This window comes from Hemibagrus wyckioides, linkage group LG21 (assembly GCF_019097595.1).
Source record: "Hemibagrus wyckioides isolate EC202008001 linkage group LG21, SWU_Hwy_1.0, whole genome shotgun sequence".
In the NCBI taxonomy this organism is placed as follows: Eukaryota; Metazoa; Chordata; class Actinopteri; order Siluriformes; family Bagridae; genus Hemibagrus; species Hemibagrus wyckioides.
The window spans coordinates 12415213-12438840 of NC_080730.1; the positions used below are offsets into that span (position 1 = coordinate 12415213).

General features: G+C 40.3%; 1 protein-coding gene across 1 annotated transcript in view; it reads right to left on the minus strand.

Annotated features, from left to right (window-relative positions):
• Positions 1–4805: 4805 nt before the first annotated feature.
• The window catches only part of ipo9 (importin 9), a 43365-nt gene continuing 24542 nt past the window's right edge, over positions 4806–23628 (minus strand). The window contains exons 15-24 of the mRNA XM_058373126.1: positions 23608–23628; positions 23340–23488; positions 23133–23261; positions 16635–16910; positions 16250–16416; positions 16007–16140; positions 15811–15930; positions 14626–14730; positions 5756–5832; positions 4806–5662 (exon numbers count right to left, since the gene is read on the minus strand). The exon at positions 23608–23628 is cut by the window's right edge and continues 206 nt beyond it. Coding sequence (XP_058229109.1) covers positions 5552–5662; positions 5756–5832; positions 14626–14730; positions 15811–15930; positions 16007–16140; positions 16250–16416; positions 16635–16910; positions 23133–23261; positions 23340–23488; positions 23608–23628 — 1289 coding nt within the window. The 3' untranslated portion in view covers positions 4806–5551. The remainder of the gene's footprint in view (positions 5663–5755; positions 5833–14625; positions 14731–15810; positions 15931–16006; positions 16141–16249; positions 16417–16634; positions 16911–23132; positions 23262–23339; positions 23489–23607) is intronic.

Sequence of the window (23628 nt, forward strand, 5' to 3'; positions counted from 1 at the left end):
CCACAACATGCATGCAACCCTGTTACCAAAACCATTTAGCCTGGCAGAGTAAAAGAAAAAAAAAAAACTGAGTCACATGAAACGAGGAATTAACATCATCAAGCCATTTGCTAAAACCATGGGTAGACCAAAGGTAGGTCCTCTCTTCTATTTTTCATATTTTACCAACCTATCCAACCTTTCAAGTGAGTGTGTCACTCTAACCAATGCAACTCTGTTACTCATATTATCAGAGTAAGGCAAAAAATTTTCAAAGATTTTTTTATTTATTTATATAACTAAGTTTGTCCTGGACCTTGACAGTAATGTTATATTCCACAGCTAGCACCTATTCCAGAGAAAAAGCTAAAATTAGCATTGAATTGCAACCCTGTTACTTGCAACCCTGTTACTATAATTAGAGTAACAGGGTTGCACTACAGTAACAGGGTTGACTCTTACCGAGTTAATTCAGAAATTTCCAAGAAGGGGTTTATACAAGGAACCTGGAACTACTTCAAATCCAACCATGGTAAGATGGTGTGGGTGGCACTTTGAAAAGGAGGGCCGACAGACTTGTTAGCCAAGGAGTTGATATCCCCACGCCACTGTCACTGTACCAAGCTCTTAGTGAGGGACAATTGAAGGTGAAATTGTTTTACATTCAGGAGCAAGCAGTGGACCATGCAGTGAAAGAAATGCCAGCTGCCCTTCCAGCTGTACCATCCACAATGAGGCTCCACCAGGTGGACACTCTTTCACCTGGGAAAATAATCTACCGTGACGTCAGCTGCATGTGTTCTGCAACAGGGAATCTGGAGTGTGACTGCCAAAAAAACAACTACTTCAGTTTTAATCTGACAGGTGACCACACACAAGGCCCCATGTACAGCACAACAGAAGAAGTGCAGTGGCACAGTCCAGAGGTTGTGGGGAAATGGTGTGCCCTGGTATATGACCACACTATCTACCCAGGGATCATCCAAGAGGTGAATGAGACCCACTGTCAGGTGAAATGTATGCATAGAGTGGGGGTAAACTGTTTTTTTCTGGCCATTAAGGGACGATCTTCTTTGGTATCCCTTTAAGAATGTGCTGACCCTCATTCCTCCCCCAGAGAATGTTACCTCACGCCATATGGCCATCGCAAGAGAGATATGGAATACGCTGGCCAGCCAAGAAAATTAAACATGAACATCATGCTTTCTAAAATATGGATCAGGTCATACTGTTCAGTTTTTGATGATTCATTTTAATGCCAGGTCGTAAGCCTAGTGTAACATGGCTATTTTTTATTTATGTCCGTATGTCCGAATATTTGATCAGATCCAGTTTGTGGTCTTGTTGATTGTTATCATTCATTCATACAGAATTCATTCTTTTGAATATCATTAAATAACATTCGTTCTTTGTCACATTTATGTCATGATCTACAATCAAAAGAAATGTATCCATTCAACCCTGTTACTTTAATTTCAACCCTGTTATCATATAATTTTTTCATAAAATAATCTTAAATGCTTTTATAAGCTTGTGAGGGTTTAAGCTATTGTCATTTTAAAAGTTTCAATGATTGCATGCATAGTGTTTGAGCAAATATTTGAAAATAAATAATTAAATGAGTAAAAATAAATGTGTGATTACCAAAAAGTTGAGAAAGATAGATTTCAAAAGTTGTTTACATTAAAATAAGACAAGTCTTATCTGAAATTAAATGAGAATTCAGTGTGAATGTGACTTTCTTTACTTAGGGGTAAAAGATTTATTAAGCAATATTTTAAAATACACATTTTTCAGGTTCCTGAGTATTTGTAACATGGTTGCGCCAAGCAGAACACACAACAAATAAAATATCTTATAAAAAGTGTACCTTTGATGTTTGAGCTGGACGAATCAAATTATTTGACAGATTATTACTTGTTTTTTTTTTAATACATAACAGAAAATGATAAAATAAAGGTTTTCACATTTTTCAAATGTTCTGGTGCCTAAATTGTCCTCTAATTCTGGAATGTCTCAAATATATGCCAATCACTATTTTCAGATAAAATCAAATTTATATCTGACGCAGCAAGGTCAGCTCAGTAGAGCCGTTTGGGCCCTACGGCACCACGGGTTGCTACTACAGTTACTATGCTCATTGTTACTGCGTTCAGACGTGCAGTTGTGTGTGCAGTGAAGAGAGCGGTGTGAAAACAGATAAAACTTTCAGTGAGTGAAAAACAATGGCATAAAATGAAAAAATAAGGACAGTTGACGCTGAAATCCGAGATTTCCGAGATGAATGGGTGGGAAAATACGCATTTATCATGCATCAAGCTTTACGAACCCTGTATGTCTCTTTTGCTCGGAGTCTGTTGCGGTTGTCAAAAGTGGAAACATTAAACGTCATTACGAAACTAAACAGACACTTTGAAAAAACTTACCCTCAGCAGGGCATGGAAAATAAATGGCTCAAAGCCCAGTTTGAGCGATCTACACGGGTTCACTCACTCACTGAGTGAGAGCATGAGTGTTCACTGAGAATCTATAACAAGCGCTTTACAGATGGGGAAATAGTAAAGGAGTGCATGGAGGCTGCGTGTGAAGCACTTTTATATGGAAATGAAAGACATGAACTGAGAGAAAAAATTAAACACCCCTTTCAGTCGCAGCAGCCAGAAGAAGAGCTGAAATGTTAGCAGAGGATGTGCAGTCACAACTTGATGCTGCTATTCAGACTGCACCTTCCATAGCTTTGGCAGTTGATGAATCGACTGATATTAATGACAATGCTGTGGTGTACACCAGATTTTACAATGCAGAGAAAAAAGATTTCATTGAGAACATCTTACGTTTTACAGCACTTACAACACACACCAGAGAAGACATGTACAATGATCAGGCATAACATTATATTATTGCCTAATATTGTGTTGGTCAGAATACACAGTGCCTGATGGGTCAGGGCTGTTTTTGGCAGCAAAGGGGACTTCTGACACCTATCTATCAGAACCAGCATTAACTTTTTCAGCAATTTGAGCAACAGTAGCTCATCTGTTGGATTGGTGGCAGCTGTCCAGTCTTTCCAAAAGAAGCTGGAAAACTTTTCAAAGAGGATCTCAAAGAGGACTGCACACATTTTCCTGCACTGAAACAAATCAATGAGATAGATGCTTCCTCTCATGTGGAGTTCATACAGAAACTGATTGGAAACTTTGAGAACTTCAGCCTTGGAGACCAGCATCTCCTTTTCATTAAGAATCCATCTGGTAAAAACATTTTTAAGCAAAACAGTTATACAAGTGAGCAGATGTGGGACTGCTACAAATGGAACTTGTTGATCTTCAAGAAAATTTGGCTTTGAAAGAGCAGAGTGGAGGTTGTGATCCTGCCACCTTCTGGATACAGACTGTGCCAGAGGCTGTTTTTCCTGGTCTTAGAAAAGTGGCACTACACACCTTGAGCATGTTTGGTTCAACATATAGATATCTGTTGTATGAGATTTCTGCTGTTTTTTTGTTTTGTTTGAACCAGTGAGGTTTGCGTTCATTAATTATGATTGTTAATTCCAGTTCAGCAAAAAAAAAAGAGCATATATAAGCAGGTATATATAATTGTTTGGCAATCAGCTGGCAAGGAGGGTTCATTTTTCTGGACCTCAAGCAATTTTAGTTGAAGACCCCTGCTTTACAGCATTTCTTCACACCTGCCTAAAGCGTTTGCACAGTACTGTACACAAGACTACCTCAAGGTTTCTAGCATACCCCACATGTATTCAATTTGGTACTTAGGACTGATCTAGCAGATGTTTCTCTGGAAAGTACATTAAGTTAATTAAGATAAAGATGTTTTTATTTAAATTTTTATTTAATACTGTAGCAAAATTTGCTAACCCTGTAGATAATAATAATATAAAGATTAGAAATGATTGATTTCCTCATCAAAATAATCAATTATTAAACAGGCAATCAAACCTTGTCTAATATAATCAAATTTTCTCTCAATACAGGCTATGTACATAAATCTTTTAAACTAGCAGTTATCAAACACCTGATTGAAAAAACCTTACCTTATCTATTGTCAGCCTTAATAGACAAATAAATAAACCTCAAACAGCTTTTGACACTATTAGTCCTAACAATTCTCCTCGATGCACTAGAAACCATTGCTAACCACTGGCTCAGACCAGTGTCAAAGACTGGATTCAATAATTTGAAGTTCAAACACAATTTTACTAGGATATCCTCATGATGTCACTAGACAATGTAGAAAAACTAATTCATGCTTTTTTTCCCTCTAGGTTTGATTACTGTAACGTGTTACTGTTTACTGTGATTACTGTCCAGTAGCTTCATAAACAAGCTCCAGATGGTCCAGAATGCAGCAGCAAGGGTGCATTCTAGAACTAAAAGATATGACCACAATCACCAAAATTATCACAGATAATTTTGCTTCTTTTTAGAAATTAATGCTTAAAAAAAGCAAAAATAATCTGCTAAAAGAACAAGGTTGTTTTCAAATAGTAAAATGCCTAAAAATAGGTTTAATAATCTTAGATTTGCTTTTTCGTAATTTTTAATATGATTTTTTATTAAAAAAATTATTTTTACTATGTTCAAAATATTTTACTATGTTCAAAATAATTGAGCTGCAGTCAAACTTTTGGTCTTTTATATGCCACACCTAATTTGATTAAAAGGAGCAGGCTATATAATAGTACCTCAAATAGTTAAGGTTATAGCAAGGGCAGAGTTTCCCCACAGTTATGTAATAGCCTTCCAACTAGTGTTCAGCTAAAAACAGTATAGTAAAGCCTTTTGTAAATAAAAAAGGAGAACAGAATAGTAAATCTGCAGGTCTGGAGTGTTCACAGGCATGGTGTGTTTTGGTGAACTGGGATTTTGGATACTGTACACATACAGATGAAGATGGAAATTAGAACATAGTTGGAAAATTCATAGATTTATTTTTAAACATGTTTCCAGGATTTCTGTTGGTACAAGGAGGGGCTGTTTATACCAAGACACACAAAATCATTCACACCAACCCGATTCCATGGCCATAAAAATGCAGATCATGATATCTTTTCATGACAAAATGTAAATTTCTCCCCATATCAAGTTCGACTTTTGTTCATCAAAATCTATACATTCCATTACAGAATGATTTGTAAATCTCCATGAATTCATAATATGAGAGAGAACAGATGACAGTATATTTTTTAATCATTCATGGTATCAGATCCTTTGCAAATTCCTTTCAAATACTTTTGTAATGCCTATAGATCAAATTATTACACTTACTTTTGTGCCTTGGTAACTATAATTTTGAGCGTTAACGGTATTATGTTCTTCAGCATGGCCTACATCCTGGGTGATCCTTGATGGATTTCTTCTGCATCTCCTTATGTATATAAGGAGATAGAACATTGCATTGCATTGTCTTTGAGAGGAAAAAATACAAAGCCCTCAATTGTCTTCAGGGTTCACAACTGCAGGCTAAAAATCTTTCCAATGGCACCACACTCCAGTTTGCAAACATACAACTAAGTGGTAAACAAGGGCACCGTTTTTAAAGTTCATGATGGAGTTTAAATACCAATGGACTGCAAAACCCTTCTCTCAGAGTCATTTAGATGGCCAAAAAACATGCTGTAACATGGCTGCTGGGCAAACTGAGACAGGAAATCAGTGAGATAGGCCTGGGGAAGAGAAAATGTATAAAATTTATAAAAGCCATTTGTAAAAGGTAAGACACAGCTTCTTGCAGTACAGAGTTATAGTGATCAAGTTACCTGAAGGTCTATTTGATATATAGGATCTTTTAAAGCATCTGGGTCATCTTCATCATCATCCTCATAAAAATCTTCATCTAAACAGACAAAAATTAATACATTTTTCTTTAGTACAACAGCCCATGGTGATATTTATCAAACTGACATCATAACAATTTTAAGACCCTAAAAGACCATCTCAGTCCTTATTTCTTATATGCACAAATAAACAGTTATTTTGTGTTCTGCATTTTTTCCAGGTTAAGACAGTCTCAGCACAAGTATATTAAGTAGTTGAGGAAACACATTTGGAAAACTGCATTCTGGATGGGACACGATTTGATTGAATGACAGTAAAATATATGCAATGTTAAATAACCATGTAGCTTTCCTAATTATCCAAACAACATTACATATAAGTTATAACCAAGGTGGTGCACTTTTCCTTATCCTCTTTTACTTTTCACAATGGCTACCATCAGATACACTGGATCCATGCTGGCCAAGCGAGAGGACCCTATCTGAAGGGAAACATCCTGCTAGCTAATGTCCAGTCTCTGGAAAACAAGCTCAACAACCTCAGGGCCAGGGTTAAGTTCCAGAGGGACATAATGTACTGTAACCACCTCTGGTTCACCGAGACCTGGCTTACAAGGAATCCAGCTTACAAGACCATTACATTCAGCCGACCGAGTTCTTCTGGGTTCACCATGTGGACAGAAAAATGGACGTCAAGAGGGATGTGGAATGCGTCTGATGGTATAAATAGCATAATAGTATAATATAATAATTATAATATAATTATAATTATATTATAATTATAATATTATTATTAATTAATTATATATAATTATATAATTATAATAATTTATAATAGTATAAATGCCAAAATTCCACCAGAAAGGGGTGAAAGGATTCTGGACAGACCAGTCTGTGTCATGCAGTGTATCTTGCAGAGTGGCCACAGACTGGTCTGTCCAGCATGCAGCCTCACTCTGAGCCAGAGATCCTTGTTTAAATCCAGCCATTAAAAAGATGGTGGCATGGTCTGATTTGCCAAGCAGTGAACGGTGTCTTTAAACAGAGTGTAGCAGTGGTCCAGAATCCTTTCACCCCTTTCTGGTGGAATTTTGGCACTTTTAAGGTTGCGCTGTTAAAAGTCCTCCGACACAAAGAGCACAGCTTCCTGGTGAAAAGTCTGGGGTAAAGTGAAATGCTTATGTAGTAAACATAAGGCAGTATCAATGTCTGCCTGAGGTGGAATATAAACAGTACTAACTATGAGTAAAGTAGGAAGGTAGAAAGGTGCTATTTAATGGCCGGGGGCTGCCGGTTCTGTGTACAGGAATACCATGGGAGGAAAAATGCTCATGCACCAGCTGTATACCATCAGACGCATTCCACATCCCTCTTGACGTCCATTTTTCTGTCCACATGGTGAACCCAGAAGAACTCGGTCGGCTGAATGTAATGGTCTTGTAAGCTGGATTCCTTGTAAGCCAGGTCTCGGTGAACCAGAGGTGGTTACAGTACATTATGTCCCTCTGGAACTTAACCCTGGCCCTGAGGTTGTTGAGCTTGTTTTCCAGAGACTGGACATTAGCTAGCAGGATGTTCCCCTTCAGATAGGGTCCTCTCGCTTGGCCAGCATGGATCCAGTGTATCTGATGGTAGCCATTGTGAAAAGTAAAAGAGGATAAGGAAAAGTGCACCACCTTGGTTATAACTTATATGTAATGTTGTTTGGATAATTAGGAAAGCTACATGGTTATTTAACATTGCATATATTTTACTGTCATTCAATCAAATCGTGCCACCATCATTTTAATGGCTGGATTTAAACAAGGATCTCTGGCTCAGAGTGAGGCTGCATGCTGGACAGACCAGTCTGTGGCCACTCTGCAAGATACACTGCATGACACAGACTGGAACATGTTCATGTGCAGCCCTGATGACAACATGTTTACAGAAGCAGTTCTCGTTTTCAAAGCATGCTTGACTTTGAGGCAGCAGCTAACGGAGCTAGTTCATGGTCCTTCACATCAAAACCCTATTAAGGAAAGCCTGTCAGGTGTCTTTAGGCTTAACAGACTTTAATCTGCCCTCTAAGGTGCTAAGAAACCTTTACACCCACATTATTAAAGCATTCTGTAGGGAATATTTAAAGGGTGTTTCCCAACTGTGTTCGACCAATACTCTAAATTAGACTCTATGCATCAAAGATCTATATGAGTTGTTTGTGTTTAGCATTTCAATCAAGTTAACTGTGACTTGTCACAGGCCTGTATAGACTCCTATTGGCACCATTTCGATCAAAAGGTGCAGCCTATTTGGTAGTACCACAAGTAGCAAGGTGTAGGGCAGCTTTTTCTTACAAAGCCCCACAGTTATGGAACAGCCTTCCAATTAGTGTTGGGGCTCAGACACAGTCTCAGTGTTTAGGTCCAAGATGAAAACATACACTACTCACAAAAAATTAAGGATATTCGGCTTTCGGGTGAAATTTCAGGATGCACCCAAAATGCATTCTAACCTTTACAGGTGAATTTAATTTGACCTTCTCAACACTTTTGAATGCACATGTCCAACTGTTCAGTGTTTCAGTACTTTCTGCATAACTTGCTGTTCTCTAACAAGGTGCTTAACGGCAAAATTCACAACTGGTGTTTGATCCATGAATCGACCAATAAATTTTCTGGTTCAATTAGAATTGGTATTTAAACAGTCCTCATCATCATGCTGTTCACATTTTGACATCATGAGACCAAGAAGACACCTAACAATTGATCAACAGTACCTGGGAAGTGGCCACTGAGCTTAGAGTCAAATTTACTGAAATTGTTTAAACACAGTTCATCCATCATTTGCTTCATACTCAACAACAAACTCTCATTAGCATCTAGCGCTAGCTGTTGCAGGGATTCAGGCCTGAGAGATAGCCAAGACTTACTGCGGCCCGCTTTAGAGACATCAGATTTCCCTCGACCCATCACCATATATTACCCTCAAGTGAAAAAAAGTTGAGAACTGTACTGTATACAGCTTCAATATTAAAACTTGGTAATAAGAAGACATTGCAAAATAACATATATAAAAATTTAAAAAAAGTCATATTTCTGCAAAGCTACTGCAAAAAATGTCTACATTGCTAACGTCTCACAAGTGCCCCCTCCTCATTAGGGGTTTCTTTGCCAGTTTTGTGGGAATGCATGCTAGCTCTGCTCCTGTGTTGAATAAAAAGTCAAATTGTTTTTGTTCATTTAGATAACTGCACACATCTGCTTCATACTGAATTAGCACTAGGGACATAAGGTACATTGTGCAGCATGCCTTGCAGTTGCATTAGCTGAATATTCTGGAAGGCATTTACATCCAGGGTGTTCGAGTTTAAGTTGTCGTCCTTTATCTTGCTACAAAAATGTGAGACCACATCTTTATTTGTGCAAGTGATTGAGTGATTCAGTTTTTTACTGTCATTCCATATTGTGCTGTTGTATAAACTTATAAAGGTTGTTCCTGCTTGAAAGTTCAAAATAAATAGGAATAAAAAAAAAAAAAAATACAACTTGGATGAATTCATCAAAACAGACTGGTTGCTCTAAATGAATGGTACATTTTCATATTTATATGGAGTGCCATTATAGGAGTCATATACATATAAGCATAAATCTAAATGGCTTAGCTAGCTGACCTGTATAGCTGATGTTGGGCTGCTAATAACTGTCACTTAACAATTATTAGCACACATATGAATGAAGGAGGTTGTAATTTATTTTTTCCATGACTGTATGGTAATTTAGCATTAGCTAGTTGATTATTATTGGCAATAATTATTTTATTATGCAAGCTAAAATTACTATAGCAGAGACGGGCAAGACAAAAATTTTCTGGTTCAATTAGAATTGGTATTTAAACAGTCCTCCATCATGCTGTTCACATTTTGACATCATGAGACCAAGACGACACCTAACAATTGATCAACAGTACCTTGCCATTGCACTTCAAACAGGATTTTCTCAGAGGGAAGTGGCCACTGAGCTTAGAGTGTCGCAGAGTGTCATCAGCAGGTTGCGACAGAGATACAGAGAGACTGAGTCACTTAAAGGCATAGAAGTAGACGTCCTTTGGCCACATCCCACGTTGATGACCGCTTCATTGTGAACGGTGCCCTGGGGAACCGGATGATGAATACCACTCAACTCCAGGCACATTTAAGGGAGGTGATAGGAACCCAAGTGTCACGACAGACCATTTGAAACCGTTTACATCAGCGTGTTCTGCGTGCTAAATGACCTGCAAGGGTACCTAACCACACCACCAGGCACAGGCGTCGGGCCAGGGAGCATTTACGCTGGACGAGGGACCAGTAGGCCTCAGTGCTGTTCTCTAATAAAAGTCGATTCACGCTGAGCAGAAATGATGGCCACCAACGATGTTGGAGACGTCAAGGAGAGTGCTATGCATCAGCCACTGTTGTGGTGGTGTTACAGACTGGGCAGGTGTGTACTCAATACAGAACTGCCCTACATCTTGTGAATGGTACACTGACAAGCCAATACTACCTGAATAACATCATTAATCCAGTCATTGTGCCCCTGCATGAACAACACAGGCCTAATTTCATCTTCATGGATGACAATGCTCCAGCTCATCGAGGTCACATCATTAGGGAACGGCTGCTGGAGGTTGGGGTACCTCAAATGGAGTGGCCTGCACTTTCTCCAAGCATGAATCCCATAGAAAACCTATGGGATCAGCTGAGTCGTCGTGTAGAGGCTCGTAACCCTGCACCCCAGAACCTCAATGACCTGAGGGCTGCCCTTCAAGAAGAGTGGAATGCCATGCCTTAGCAGACAATAAGTCGACTACTTTTCAATAAGAGACGTCGTTGTCAAGCTGTAACTGATGGTCAAGGGCACATGACAAATTATTGAGACATTGACATTTTTTGTTGTGGTATACCCACCACTGTTGTTGGCTTTTGTTTCAATAAATTGTTTGAGATGAGGAAATCACCATTGCATGCTTCTACTTAAATGCCCTACTTTCATGATATAATATCACTGTAGTGTGAACTTTTTACATTTTCCATAAATTTTACCCAAAAGCCAAATATCCTTAACTTTTTGTGAGTAGTGTATGTGTTTAGTCAAGCTTTTTATGTATATTCTTAGGTAAAAAAAAAAAGCAGACCTGGAAGTTTCATTTGCATAGAGTGTTCGATGTACTGGGATGTTTGGATGCTACCACTCTCACATTTCACTCATGTTTGCTGACTGTGTAGCGGTCGGACGCTTTATGTCCCAGGAAGCCCTCATGTCCGTCACCTTCTGGCTCTAACTTTTAGTTATGCTGGTCATAGCTAGACTTGCTGGAGTCCCTGCCTGCGCTTTGCACATAATATACATGGTTTTTGACCATCACATAATCCTAATGTTCCTAATGTTTTTCTCTCTCTTTCTGTTTCGATCTCTCTCTCTTTTTTTGCTCACTCATTCTCTTTCTCTCCGTCTGTCTCTGTTGAGCTATATGTCCCACTCCCGAGCTCCTGCTTCTTTTTTATGGGCCTGTCTGATCCATCCAGACGGTATACCCCTTGGTGGTGCTTACTGTTGCTGGGGATAGATCTGTGTGGACTGCCTGTGACCCTGGGGACTGCCGTGGATAGAACCACTTGGAGACTCTTTGAACTGTCATTGGATGGGTCAAGGAATTAGTTCAACATTCAACATCACCCCTTCAATCTCTAACTTCAGACTCATCACCATATCTGACACTCTCTTCACCTCTAGAACATTCCTCACAAACTCCTCCTTCAGGACCACACCTACCCCATTTCTCTTACTATCCACACCATAATAAAACAGCTTGAATCCTGCTCCTATACTACGAGCCTTACTACCCTTCCACCTGGTCTCCTGTACACACAGTATATCCATCTTCCTTCTCTCCATCATCATAGCCAGCTCTCTACCTTTCCCAGTCATAGTACCAACATTCAGAGTTCCTATTCTCAGTCCTACACTCAACTTTTCTCTTCTCTTTCTGTCTACGCACTCTCCTCCCTCCTCTACTTCTTTGACCAACAGTAGCCCACTTTCCACTGGCGCCCTGTAGGTCAACGGCACAGATGGTGGTCGTTGTTAACCCAGGCCTCAACCGATCCGGTATGAAATTCAGAGTACGGACGATTCGCATGATTAAGTTTGGCAATGTTTTACGCTGGATGCTCTTCCTGACACAACCCATTCTATTTATCCGGGCTTGGGACCGGCACAGAAGTCACTGGACTGTGACCCCCATGGTTAGATTCAAGGAATTAGTGCTATGTCTATAATGAACTGAAATTATGCTGACCTTTTAGTTCCTCAGGAGCTCTTGGTTGCACAATTGCATGTGAATATAAATGTTTGGACAGTAAATAATGTAAATGTCCTTTTTTCAGTGTCATCCAAATAAGGATGGGTTCTCTTCTGAGCTTGGTTCCACTCATGGATTTATCCTCATATCATCTCAGGGAGTTTTTCCTTGCCACTGTCACCTCAGGCTTGCTCATTAGGGATAAATTTTAGGGATAATTAGTTATTTAACTTTAAACTTTATAATTTTTTCTGTGTTTCTATACTTCTGTAAAGCTGCTTCGAGACAATGTCCATTGTTAAAAGCGCTATACAAATTGAATTGAAAAATATGATACCACCTTCAGGTTACAATGTAACCACTGGGTGCAGATGGTCCTCCAAAATTGTTTGGTAGTCTTTGGTACTGACACACCTATCTAGCACAAGTAGTGGGCCTAAGGAATGACATAATATTGCAGGCCAAATCATCAATGGACTATCCCTGTGCTTCACCATGGTCACACAATAGTTCAAGTGGTAAGATTCTTTGGGTGTTTCTTCACGCAACCACACTCCCAGATGTGGGAATGAGAGTATAAATCGACTCACAAGAAAGCAATGTTTCACATTGTCCCCAGCCCAAGACTTCTGCTGCAGACACCATTGAAACCAATTTTTAATACAGGCATGAGTGAACAAAGGTTTGACTACATCAGCCCAATCATGACACTGTGGAGCTCCTGACAAACACATTTAATGAAAAAAGGAAAATCAAGATGCACATTTAAATCTGCATTTACATTTTTGGGTTACAATCTGGGTTAGTACCCAGACATCCCTTTCATACAGCTTCATCCCATGTCAACAATTACTCCTTTTGGATGTGCTATGTCAGCATACTACCACAAACGACATGACTCTTATTACACCACAACTTAATTGATAACAATTTGTCCCCTTTTGAACTTGTACCATAGGGTAGAACAATTGGAAAAGGGTTTTCTAACAATCAATTAGCCTTATACAATGATTAACTTGGATTAGCAAACATAACATAAGATAAGAAGCAGAGGACTGATAGTTGCTGATAAATGGGCCTCTGTACGACAGCGCAGATCTGATGTAAATTGGGTTTATCTTTGGAAAACAAGGAAATTAATCCCAAACTTTTGAATGGCTGTGTACTTTCTTGTGTATTCAAAACAAGAAAATTTCCAAGCAATCAAAGATTTGAATGGTAGTGGGTTTGTGTAAGGGTTTGTGTACACTGATCAGCCATAACAGTATGACCACTGACAGGTGACATGAACACTAATCATCTCATCATGGCACTATTAGTGGGTGGAATATATTAGACACCAAATGAAAATTTTGTCCTCAAAAGATGTGTTAGAAACAGGAAAAATGTACAAGTGTAAGGATTTGAGCGAGTTTGACAAAGGGCCAAATTGTGATGGCTAGCTGACTCGATCAGAGCATCTCCAAATCTGCAGCTCTTCTGGGGTGTTCCCAGTCTGCAGTGGTCAATGAAGTGATCTATAAAAATCTGAGGTGGTGAACCAACGACAGGGTCATAGGCGGCCAAGACTCACAAATGCACATGGGGAGCGAAGGCTGACCTGTGAGGTCTGATCCAACAGATGAGCTACTGTTGCTCAAATTGCTGAAGTTAATGCTGGTTCTGATAGAAGGTATCAGAATACACAGTGCATTGCAGTTTGGTCTGTGGCTATGCAGCCCCATACACAACAATCAGGGTGCCCATGCTGACCCCTGTGCACCTCCAAAAGCGCCAACAATGGGCATGTGAGCATCAGAACTGGACCACGGAGCAATGGAAAAAGGTGGCCTGGTCTGATGAATCACATTTTCTTTTATGCATAGTTGAGATGCTTAGCCTCGGTTCCACATCAGAGGTATGGCTTTTTGGCTGCAATTCTTCCATGAAGACCAGTTCTGGCCAGACTTCTTTGGAGTAGATGGCTGAACATTTTCCAATGTCAAAGGGAAGTAAGCATGAGGTGTATTTCATCTGCTGCATTAAGTTTCCTCGACCACTGCATCTACTGTCCTCAACATTGCTAGTTTCTTTGTGCTTCTTCAAAATAGCTTATCTTAAACACCAGCTTTGAAATAGATGCCTAGGACCTTGCTGATACAGTATAACTAACTTGTGTCTTGTTACTGTGCTCAGTCTTCTGTCTTTTGCACCCTCACCTTAGTAGCAGAGTTCAACCGTTCCTCACCTAGTTTTAAGCTTCCCATACAGCTGTTTCTGTTTCAGTTAATGACCGTGTTTTCAACCATATGAAATTGCTGATCATTAGCACCTGCTTGATTATAATTGGTTAATCATACACCTGATGCCAAAATCTCTGACTTTGTGTTAGTGTACAAATTTTTTTTTTACAAAAAATTTAGAAATTGATTAAAATAAACATTACAAACAATAATTCAAATATTCCACTCATACTAACTATAGAAATCACTAATCATAACATTTAGAAAATATTATATTAATTTGAAAAAAATATACAAGTCTATACTCACCATATTTGTTAGAGGATATTAGATCAGAAAGAAGTTGCCCTTCTAATTCATCATCTTCATCGTCTTCCTCTTCTTCCTCCTGATCTTCCCACATTCCTCCTGAATCTAAAACAGAAATTACTGGTCTTGAGCAGAATAAAGCTGCAGTGCATTTTATGTGCATGTGTAAATGAATAGATGGAGCAATTATAATCAAAAAAGGTAGTGGGGGGCAGGGGAGGTTCTCAAGCAAGCATTCTAGTACAGTATAGCTAAGCCACATTAATTTTCTCTGATGAATCCCCTTTCCGATTGTTTGGGGGAAAAAAAAGTCAAGTCGCTTTTATTGTCATTTCAACCACATATAGCTGACGCATTACATAGTGAAATGAAACAACGTTTCTCCAGGACCCTGGTGCTACATAAACAACATATAATTATAACATTATTTTATATGTTATAACATTATAACAAACAGAAACAACACAGAGCTAGGACCGAAGTTTGTCTTAGCTACATAAAGTGCAACGTGTGCAACTAGGTGCAAAAAGTGCAAAGACAACATAGCATGCCAACAGTAACACTAGGACCATTCATGTGTGGGGTTGCTTCTCAGCCAAGGGAGTGGGCTCACTCACAACTGCCTTGAACACAGCCACGAATAAAAAATGATACAAAAATAGCCTAAAAGAGCAACCTCTCCCAACTATTCCAGATCAATTTGGTGATGAACCATGCCATTTCCAGCATGATGGAGCACCTTGCCATAAGGCAAACGTGGTAACTAAGTGGGTCACGGAACAAAAGATCAAAATTTTAGGTCCATGTCCAGAAAACGTCCCAGACTTTTATCCCATTGAGAACTCTGTCTATCCTCAAGAGGTGAGTGAACAAACAAAACCCACAAATTCTAACAAACTCCAAGCACTGATTATGCAAGACTGCCATCAGTCAGGATGTGGCCTACCAGGGCAAACTGCAGAGGTCTTGAAAAAGAACACTGCAAATACTGACTTTTTGCATAAACTTAACATAATTGTCAATAAAAGCCTTTAACCTTCATGAAAACACTTGCAGTTATACTTCTGTACATCACAGTAAAAATTAATATTTGTGTCATTCTCAAAATTTTTGGCAATGGCTGTGACTTTAAATGTATACCATGTAGCTTTAAATATTTTTAATAATAAAAAGTTAAATAACTACCTTGACTCCAGTCTGCAGGGTTTGCTCGATGTGCGTTAGCCTCCACAACAGATGAGAGCTCGTTGACAATAAGTTTAAAAATCTTCACTAGCAAAGGAATGTTAGTCCACCGCTCTGGGTCTGAAATGTGATGCACATAATATTCAGAATTCCAAATTCATATTAAAACCACATTTTTAACAATGTGTGCACTTACTTTTTGCAGATTTGGAACGAGTGCGAATGGCTTCATCAGGATTAAAGATTTCCTCCCCTTTGACTACTATATCTTGCAGGCGCTTGTCATTGGAATTAATGCCATGCTGAAGGAGTTTGCACAAAGCTATAGCACTACAACCAGAAAATATATGGTTTCAGAACATTGAATAACTCTTCATACTAACAATAACAATTTATGCTTTTGAAATGCAGCTAGACAGGCAAAATAGCAAACCCAGACCTGACTTTGCCTTCGTACTGCCCGTAGAAAAGATGCTGGCGGCTCATCCATTCAATCATGACAAACTCTAGAGCTGGTTTTCCTGTTGGCCCTGGCAGACTGGAAAGAAACTCCAACAGAGGCTCTAGTTGTGAGTGGACCAGGTGGGCAAACACCATGATCAGTGACTGCAGACAGATAATGAAGAAACAGACCGACAGAGTGTTATTTAAAGGGGGGGGGGGGTAAACAATAATAAATAATAATAATAATAATAAAAAGGAATAAGATGAGAATTATGTCAAACTCCTTTGAATAATCCCCAAACTCCTAGATGTATTCCAATTTAAACGACATTTCAAATTTATCATTCCAGCCCCAATACAGTTGTTTCATTCGCATTTACCTGCATGACGCTGAGGGTCTCAGCTTGCTGCATTTTACTAAGTATGGCACGCAACATTTGGTCCAGTTGCTCCCCCAGCTCTGTGCCAGCACGAGCAATCAATGTAGAAACCAGGCGACCAACAAAAGTGGCAGTGAACTCAGACATGCGTGGGTCCAGGAGCTGACTGACCACCTGCATGACGTACCATAAGCCGCTGTGGCCCTGCTCATCCTGCCACTGACCCACCTGCTCCAGAGCCACTGAGACATAAGCCCGCAAACACTCACCACCATTCTAGAAGAGTTAATAGTAATATCAGAAGTAGGCTTCAGAAAATATAAAACTTTTATCATACTTTCAGACCTTTCATGAAAAATACCCATTTTTTGCATTACATGATACAAGTGTAATGAACAGACAACACAAAATGAGAGTAATCTCATCAGGCAGATCACAATTAATAAAGGCGATGAAAGCAAAACAAATGGTGCTCTGTGTAATCATAATACTCAGCATGAAACATTCATTACCAGGAACAAAAATACCTCTTATACATTTATGTCAATGATCCATCACTATCCATCCAACCAGGCATTCAGATACAGACAAAAAGCATACACTATATTGCCAAAAGTATTCGCTCACCCATCCAAATAATCAGAATCAGGTGTTCCAATCACTTCCATGGCCACAGGTGTATAAAATCAAGCACCTAGGCATGCAGACTGTTTTTACAAACATTTGTGAAAGAATGGGTCGCTCTCAGGAGCTCAGTGAATTCCAGCGTGGAACTGTGATAGGATGCCACCTGTGCAACAAATCCAGTCGTGAAATTTCCTCGCTCCTAAATATTCCACAGTCAACTGTCAGCTGTATTATAAGAACGTGGAAGTGTTTGGGAGCGACAGCAACTCAGCCACGAAGTGGTAAGCCACGTAAACTGACGGAGTGGGGTCAGCGGATGCTGAGGCGCATAGTGCGAAGAGGTCGCCAACTTTCTGCAGAGTCAATCGCTACAGACCTCCAAACTTCATGTGACCTTCAGATTAGCTCAAGAACAGTGCACAGAGAGCTTCATGGAATGGGTTTCTATGGCCAAGCAGCTGCATCCAAGCCATACATCACCAAGTGCAATGCAAACGTCGGATGCAGTGGTGTAAAGCACGCCGCCACTGGACTCTAGAGCAGTGGAGACGCGTTCTCTGGAGTGACGAATCGCGCTTCTCCATCTGGCAATCTGAAGGACGAGTCTGGGTTTGGCGGTTGCCAGGAGAACAGTACTTGTCTGACTGCATTGTGCCAAGTGTAAAGTTTGGTGGAGGGGGGATTATGGTGTGGGGTTGTTTTTCAGGAGCTGGGCTTGGCCCCTTAGTTCCAGTGAAAGGAACTCTGAATGCTTCAGCATACCAAGACATTTTGGACAATTCCATGCTCCCAACTTTGTGGGAACAGTTTGGAGCTGGCCCTTTCCTCTTCCAACATGTCCACCAGTGCACAAATCAAGGTCCATAAAGACATGGATGACAGAGTCTGGTGTGGATGAACTTGACTGGCCTGCACAGAGTCCTGACCTCAACCCGATAGAACACCTTTGGGATGAATTAGAGCGGAGACTGAGAGCCAGGCCTTCTTGTCCAACATCAGTGTGTGACCTCACAAATGTGCTTCTGGAAGAATGGTCAAAAATTCCCATAAACACACTCCTAAACCTTGTGGACAGCCTTCCCAGAAGAGTTGAAGCTGTTATAGCTGCAAAGGGTGGACCGATGTCATATTGAACCCTATGGATTAGGAATGGGATGTCACTTAAGTTCATATGCGAGTCAAGGCAGGTGAGCGAATACTTTTGGAAATATAGTGTATTTTACATAATGCTTAATTTATGAAGTGAAACAAAATCTTACTCGATCAAATGTAACTAATCGGTACAACTTCATTGTACCAGCTTTTTGTACTGCACCTATGACAAACCTGCCCTTCATAAATGTACATTCCCGTGTTTGGCTAAACTGACAAATGGGTTGGACCACATGTCTATAATTTACTTTGTAAACTTTGCTTTTCTACATTTTCAGTATTTGCTGATAAGTGGCTTAACTGTTTAGTGGCTACCTGTTCAATGAATCTTAGAGAAAAGTACATAGACAATTTTCCAGTGATAAAGAGTGGCCACTTTGTGAAATCAGGTCAATGTACATTTAGCTGAAGCAACAAAAAATATTTTGAAAACCAATATCATCCATAAATGGTGCAACAAAGCAAATTAATCAAAACACCAAAATTGAAATCAGCTATAATTATCACTGGCACAGGTCTTGATCTACAAAAGGGACTGATTGTGGGTGTTCCTCCACATGAGGTAGTAACAGTAAAACCAATATATACACATGAACTAGGTCCCTCTAGCCCTCCAACAGAAGAATCACTAAGAAGATTAATTAATTGCATACATGTAAAAAGTAACTAAAGTTGTATAGTTTGTTCACTTGTAGGTAAAAGCTGCTCTGCCTGTGACGCATAGTACCTTCAGCCACTGACTTGCTGTGGGGGAATTACAACTGATAGTGATATTAGACACAAGAAATGGGATGCTCAAAAAAACAAACAAAAAAAAAGTGTGCGCAAGACTGAGAGCACTCAACATGGGAATCAAGCACAAAAGCATTTACACGACACAGGGGATCAACGTAGACCCTGCACGGCCCAGAACCAGAAGCCGTGGATGACTGCGAAAGTGCGTGCTCTCCTGAAGTCGAGAGACTCTGCCTTCAGATCAGGGGACAGGGCGGCCTTAAAAATAGCAAGGGCCAAACTGTCCCGAGCCATTAGAGAGGCAAAGCGCGCACACGCCCAGAGAATCCACGGCCACTTCCAGAACAGCAGAGACTCCCAGCGCATGTGGCAGGGCATCCAGGCGATCACCAACTACAGGACAACTTCACCTGCCTGTGACAGTGACGTCTCCCTTCCAGATGCTCTGAACGACTTCTACGCTCGGTTTGAGGCACAGAACACCACAACAGCGAGGAAGACCATCCCTCCTCCTAATGACCCAGTGCTCTGTCTCACCACGGCTGACGTGAGGAGAACTCTATGCAGAGTTAACCCACGGAAGTCTGCTGGACCAGACAACATTCCTGGCCAAGTTCTCAGGGAGTGTGCAGAGCAGCTAGTAGATGTCTTCACTGACATCTTCAACATCTCGCTGAGCAGCTCCATCATCTCTATGTGCCTCAAGACAACGACCGTCGTCCCTGTGCCAAAGAAGTCTACGGTTTCCTGCCTCAATGACTACCGTCCTGTCGCACTCACACCAATCGTGATGAAATGCTTCGAGAGGCACAACCCTCCATCTGGCCCTCACGCACCTGGACTGTAAAGACTCCTACATTCAAATGCTGTTCATAGATTTCAGTTCAGCAATCAACACAATCATCCCTCAGCAGTTGATTGAGAAGCTGAGTCTCCTGGGCCTGAACACCTCTCTCTGCAACTGGATCCTGGATTTCCTGACTGGGAGACCTCAGTCAGTCCGGATCGGGAGCAGTATCTCCAGCACCACCACACTGAACACTGGAGCTCCTCAGGGCTGTGTGCTCAGTCCATTACTGTTCACTCTGCTGACTCACGACTGTGCAGCAATGCACAGCTCCAACCACATCGTCAAGTTCGCTGATGACACGACCGTGGTGGGTCTCATCAGCAAGAACGATGAGTCAGCATACAGAGAGGAGGTGCAACATCTAACAGCCTGGTGCAGAGCCAACAACCTCTCCCTGAATGTTGACAAGACCAAAGAGATGGTTGTTGACTTCAGGAGAGCACAGAGTGACCACTCTCCGCTGTCCATCGACGGATCCTCGGTGGAGGATCGTCAAGAGCACCAAATTCCTTGGTGTCCATCTGGCGGAGAACTTCACCTGGTCACTCAACACCAGCTCCATCACCAAGAAAGCCCAGCAGCGCCTCTACTTCCTGAGGAGGCTGAGGAAAGCCCATCTCCCTTCCCCCATCCTGACTGTGTTCTACAGAGGGACCATCGAGAGCATCCTGAGCAGCTGCATCACTGCCTGGTTTGGGAACTGCACCGTCTCGGATCGCAAGACCCTTCAGCAGATAGTGAGGACAGCAGAAAAGATCATCGGAGTCTCTCTCCCCTCTATCACGGACATTTACACCGCACGCTGCATCCGCAAAGCCAACAGCATTGTGGCTGACCCCATACACCCCTCACACACACTCTTCACCCTCCTGCCATCTGGAAAGAGGTACCGGAGCATTCGGGCCCTCACAACCAGACTGTGTAACAGTTTCTTTCCTCAAGCCATCAGGCTCCTCAACACCCTGGACTGAACTGTTCTACATACTCTCACACACACACGCACACACACTCTCACTCAGGACCGAACTGTATATCAACTCTCTGTCTCTCTCACACACAGATACACACATACTCTCTCTTGACTGTGTGAACACACACACACACACACAATTTATATTGTTCATACTTATTGCACTACCTCAACCTGTCATCCGCTGCTATAGTTATATTTATGTTTATTCTATTTGCACTACCTCAACCGCTGCTGTGTATTTTTGCACAATACTTTTTTTTTTTTTTTTTTTTTTTTACATCATTTCACTTTATCTTATCTTATTTCACTTACATTCCAGTACACGTTCTTTTCTTTCTTTTCGGCGCTAAGTGTCCTGTGTTCTTTTGTGTTGTCTTTCTTGTATTTATTGTCTTTTGCACTGTCTTGTCTATGCTCCGTTTGCACCTAGCTGCACACTGTGCACTTTACACGGCTAAGACAATCTTCTGTCCTAGCTCTGTGGTGTTGTTTTTATGTTGAACTTTGTTGTTGTATGTTTATGTAGCACCAGGTCCTGGAGAAACGTTGTTCCATTTCACTATGTACTGCGTCAGCTATATGTGGTTGAAATGACAAAGCTTCTTGAATCTTGAATAGGTGGATTCTAAGCTGTGGTGACTGTATTGCAAATTATTGCCAGCAAGAAACAAACACTTTTATTCCAAGTAGGTTCTGCATTACCATCATTTAAAAACCTTTAAAACCCAAACAAAATGCCTTTCACACTGAAATGTTATGCTCCCACAAGAGCAGTACCAACAATATTATTAAAATTGTTTGTCATTACTTCTCTGAACCCAAAAGGGAACACCAATGCTGCTGACAAAGAGCCCTGGAGAAGGCAACACAGACAAGATGCTGCTCTCTCCTCCTTAAAGCAACCACATGCTAATGTGGCTAACCATTCCAACTACTGTGTGTGCCTGTGTAAGGGTACAATTCTTTGCTGTAGAGTTTTTATTTTGACCAGCTTTAGATAGTTCACTTGCAAGACAACAAGCAAGATACCTGGATCTAAATGTTGTTCCTACATTCCAAACAATTGACTGACTCTACTGACAACCTAGCCTCTGTCATGGCTCAATAATAAAAAAACAAACAAACAAAAAAACCTACACCTTGCATCTAGGCCACCACATATCTAAACTACAGTTCTCTAGCAGGCACTTCAGATCAGTGTGCCTTACAACTACCAGACATTGACTCTTAACAAATCATTCCACATGCAATCAAAACACTCAATTTCTCCTCAAACACGGTCAATATGTGACTTTGTGTATTTAAGATACAATAACATTTCATCTCTGTACAAATTCTTAACGGTGCAAAATGTCACTTTTTGGTTACAGTGCAATAGTTGCTGTAACAGCAGTGCAATGCATAACATTATGCAGATACAAATAAGATTTAGTTAAAATTTGCTACAATCATCAGTAGTTGATTGAACAGTTTTTAAATAGTTAATAACTAAATAAATACATAAATTAAAAAAACCCATTATATGAAGCCTCAAGTGACATGCCTCTGAATGCTGCACATGTGGACTCACAGTAGGTACTAGGTTTGCCTAAAATCCAAGGACACCACCAGTTTTTGCTTATTATGGGCAACACCAAGTGTCTTACTCTCTTAAAAGATGTGATTATTAAAATGCCAATGTCTGGTCCACATATTAGCATAAGGCATGCACTTGGCATAGCAAGGATGCCTCATCATATTCCTTTTGATGGAATGCTGCAAGGTCAATTGCTCAATTTACAAAACTTTGTTTCATTTTAATGTTTTCTTTCTTTCATCCTGTCAAAACCAGTAGACTCTGTCATTGCATGTAGTGTAAAACCAATTAAAACAGAACTTTCAGTCATGGGAAAAAGAAAGGACACCCTTCATAATAAAAAAAAATAGAACAATGTGAATATCTTCTTTTTTCAAATGTCCAAACAGGGAAATGTAAAGCCACATTTTTAGGGTACAGGCTGCTAGAGCCATTTAATAATAATTATTTATTATAATAAATAAATAAATAATAATTATTAAAAAAAAAAATTTACAATTTTTTTTTTGTATTATTTTTACAACTGCTACCATCACCTATGTTGGTTATCCGTTTAAGTGTGGTTTGCTAAAAACAGTGAGTTACCTGCATTGTTGCATTGTCATCAGCACTAAGGGTGCACTGGGCCACAGCAGGAAAAGCCTGGCACACAAGCATCTCAGACAGAGGCGGCTTAGTGTTCCGAACGACTGTGGTCAGGATATCAATTGCCGTCTGTTCAAGCATTAATGAGTGATTAATCAAACAACACTGAAAACTGGGCAAAATAAACAATAGAAAAAAGTTCCATACAGCACAAAGGCCTGAAGGAATCTTATCAGGTGGTGCCTGCATGATGCTAACAAGTGTAGGGATTAGGCGCATCTGCATAGGGCCCTGGCAGGGCTCAATCTGAGCCAGCTCCTTAAAAATATCCTGGGCTAAGGATGCCACAACAGGATCTAACAAAATAACGACAAAGAATGACATTTTAATGTAATACATCTTAAACAGACAAGTACTTGAGAATTCCCAAGAAAAATGAAGCGGAAAAAAACAAACAAACAAAAAAACACTTTACCATTGCTGTATTTGAGAAAGA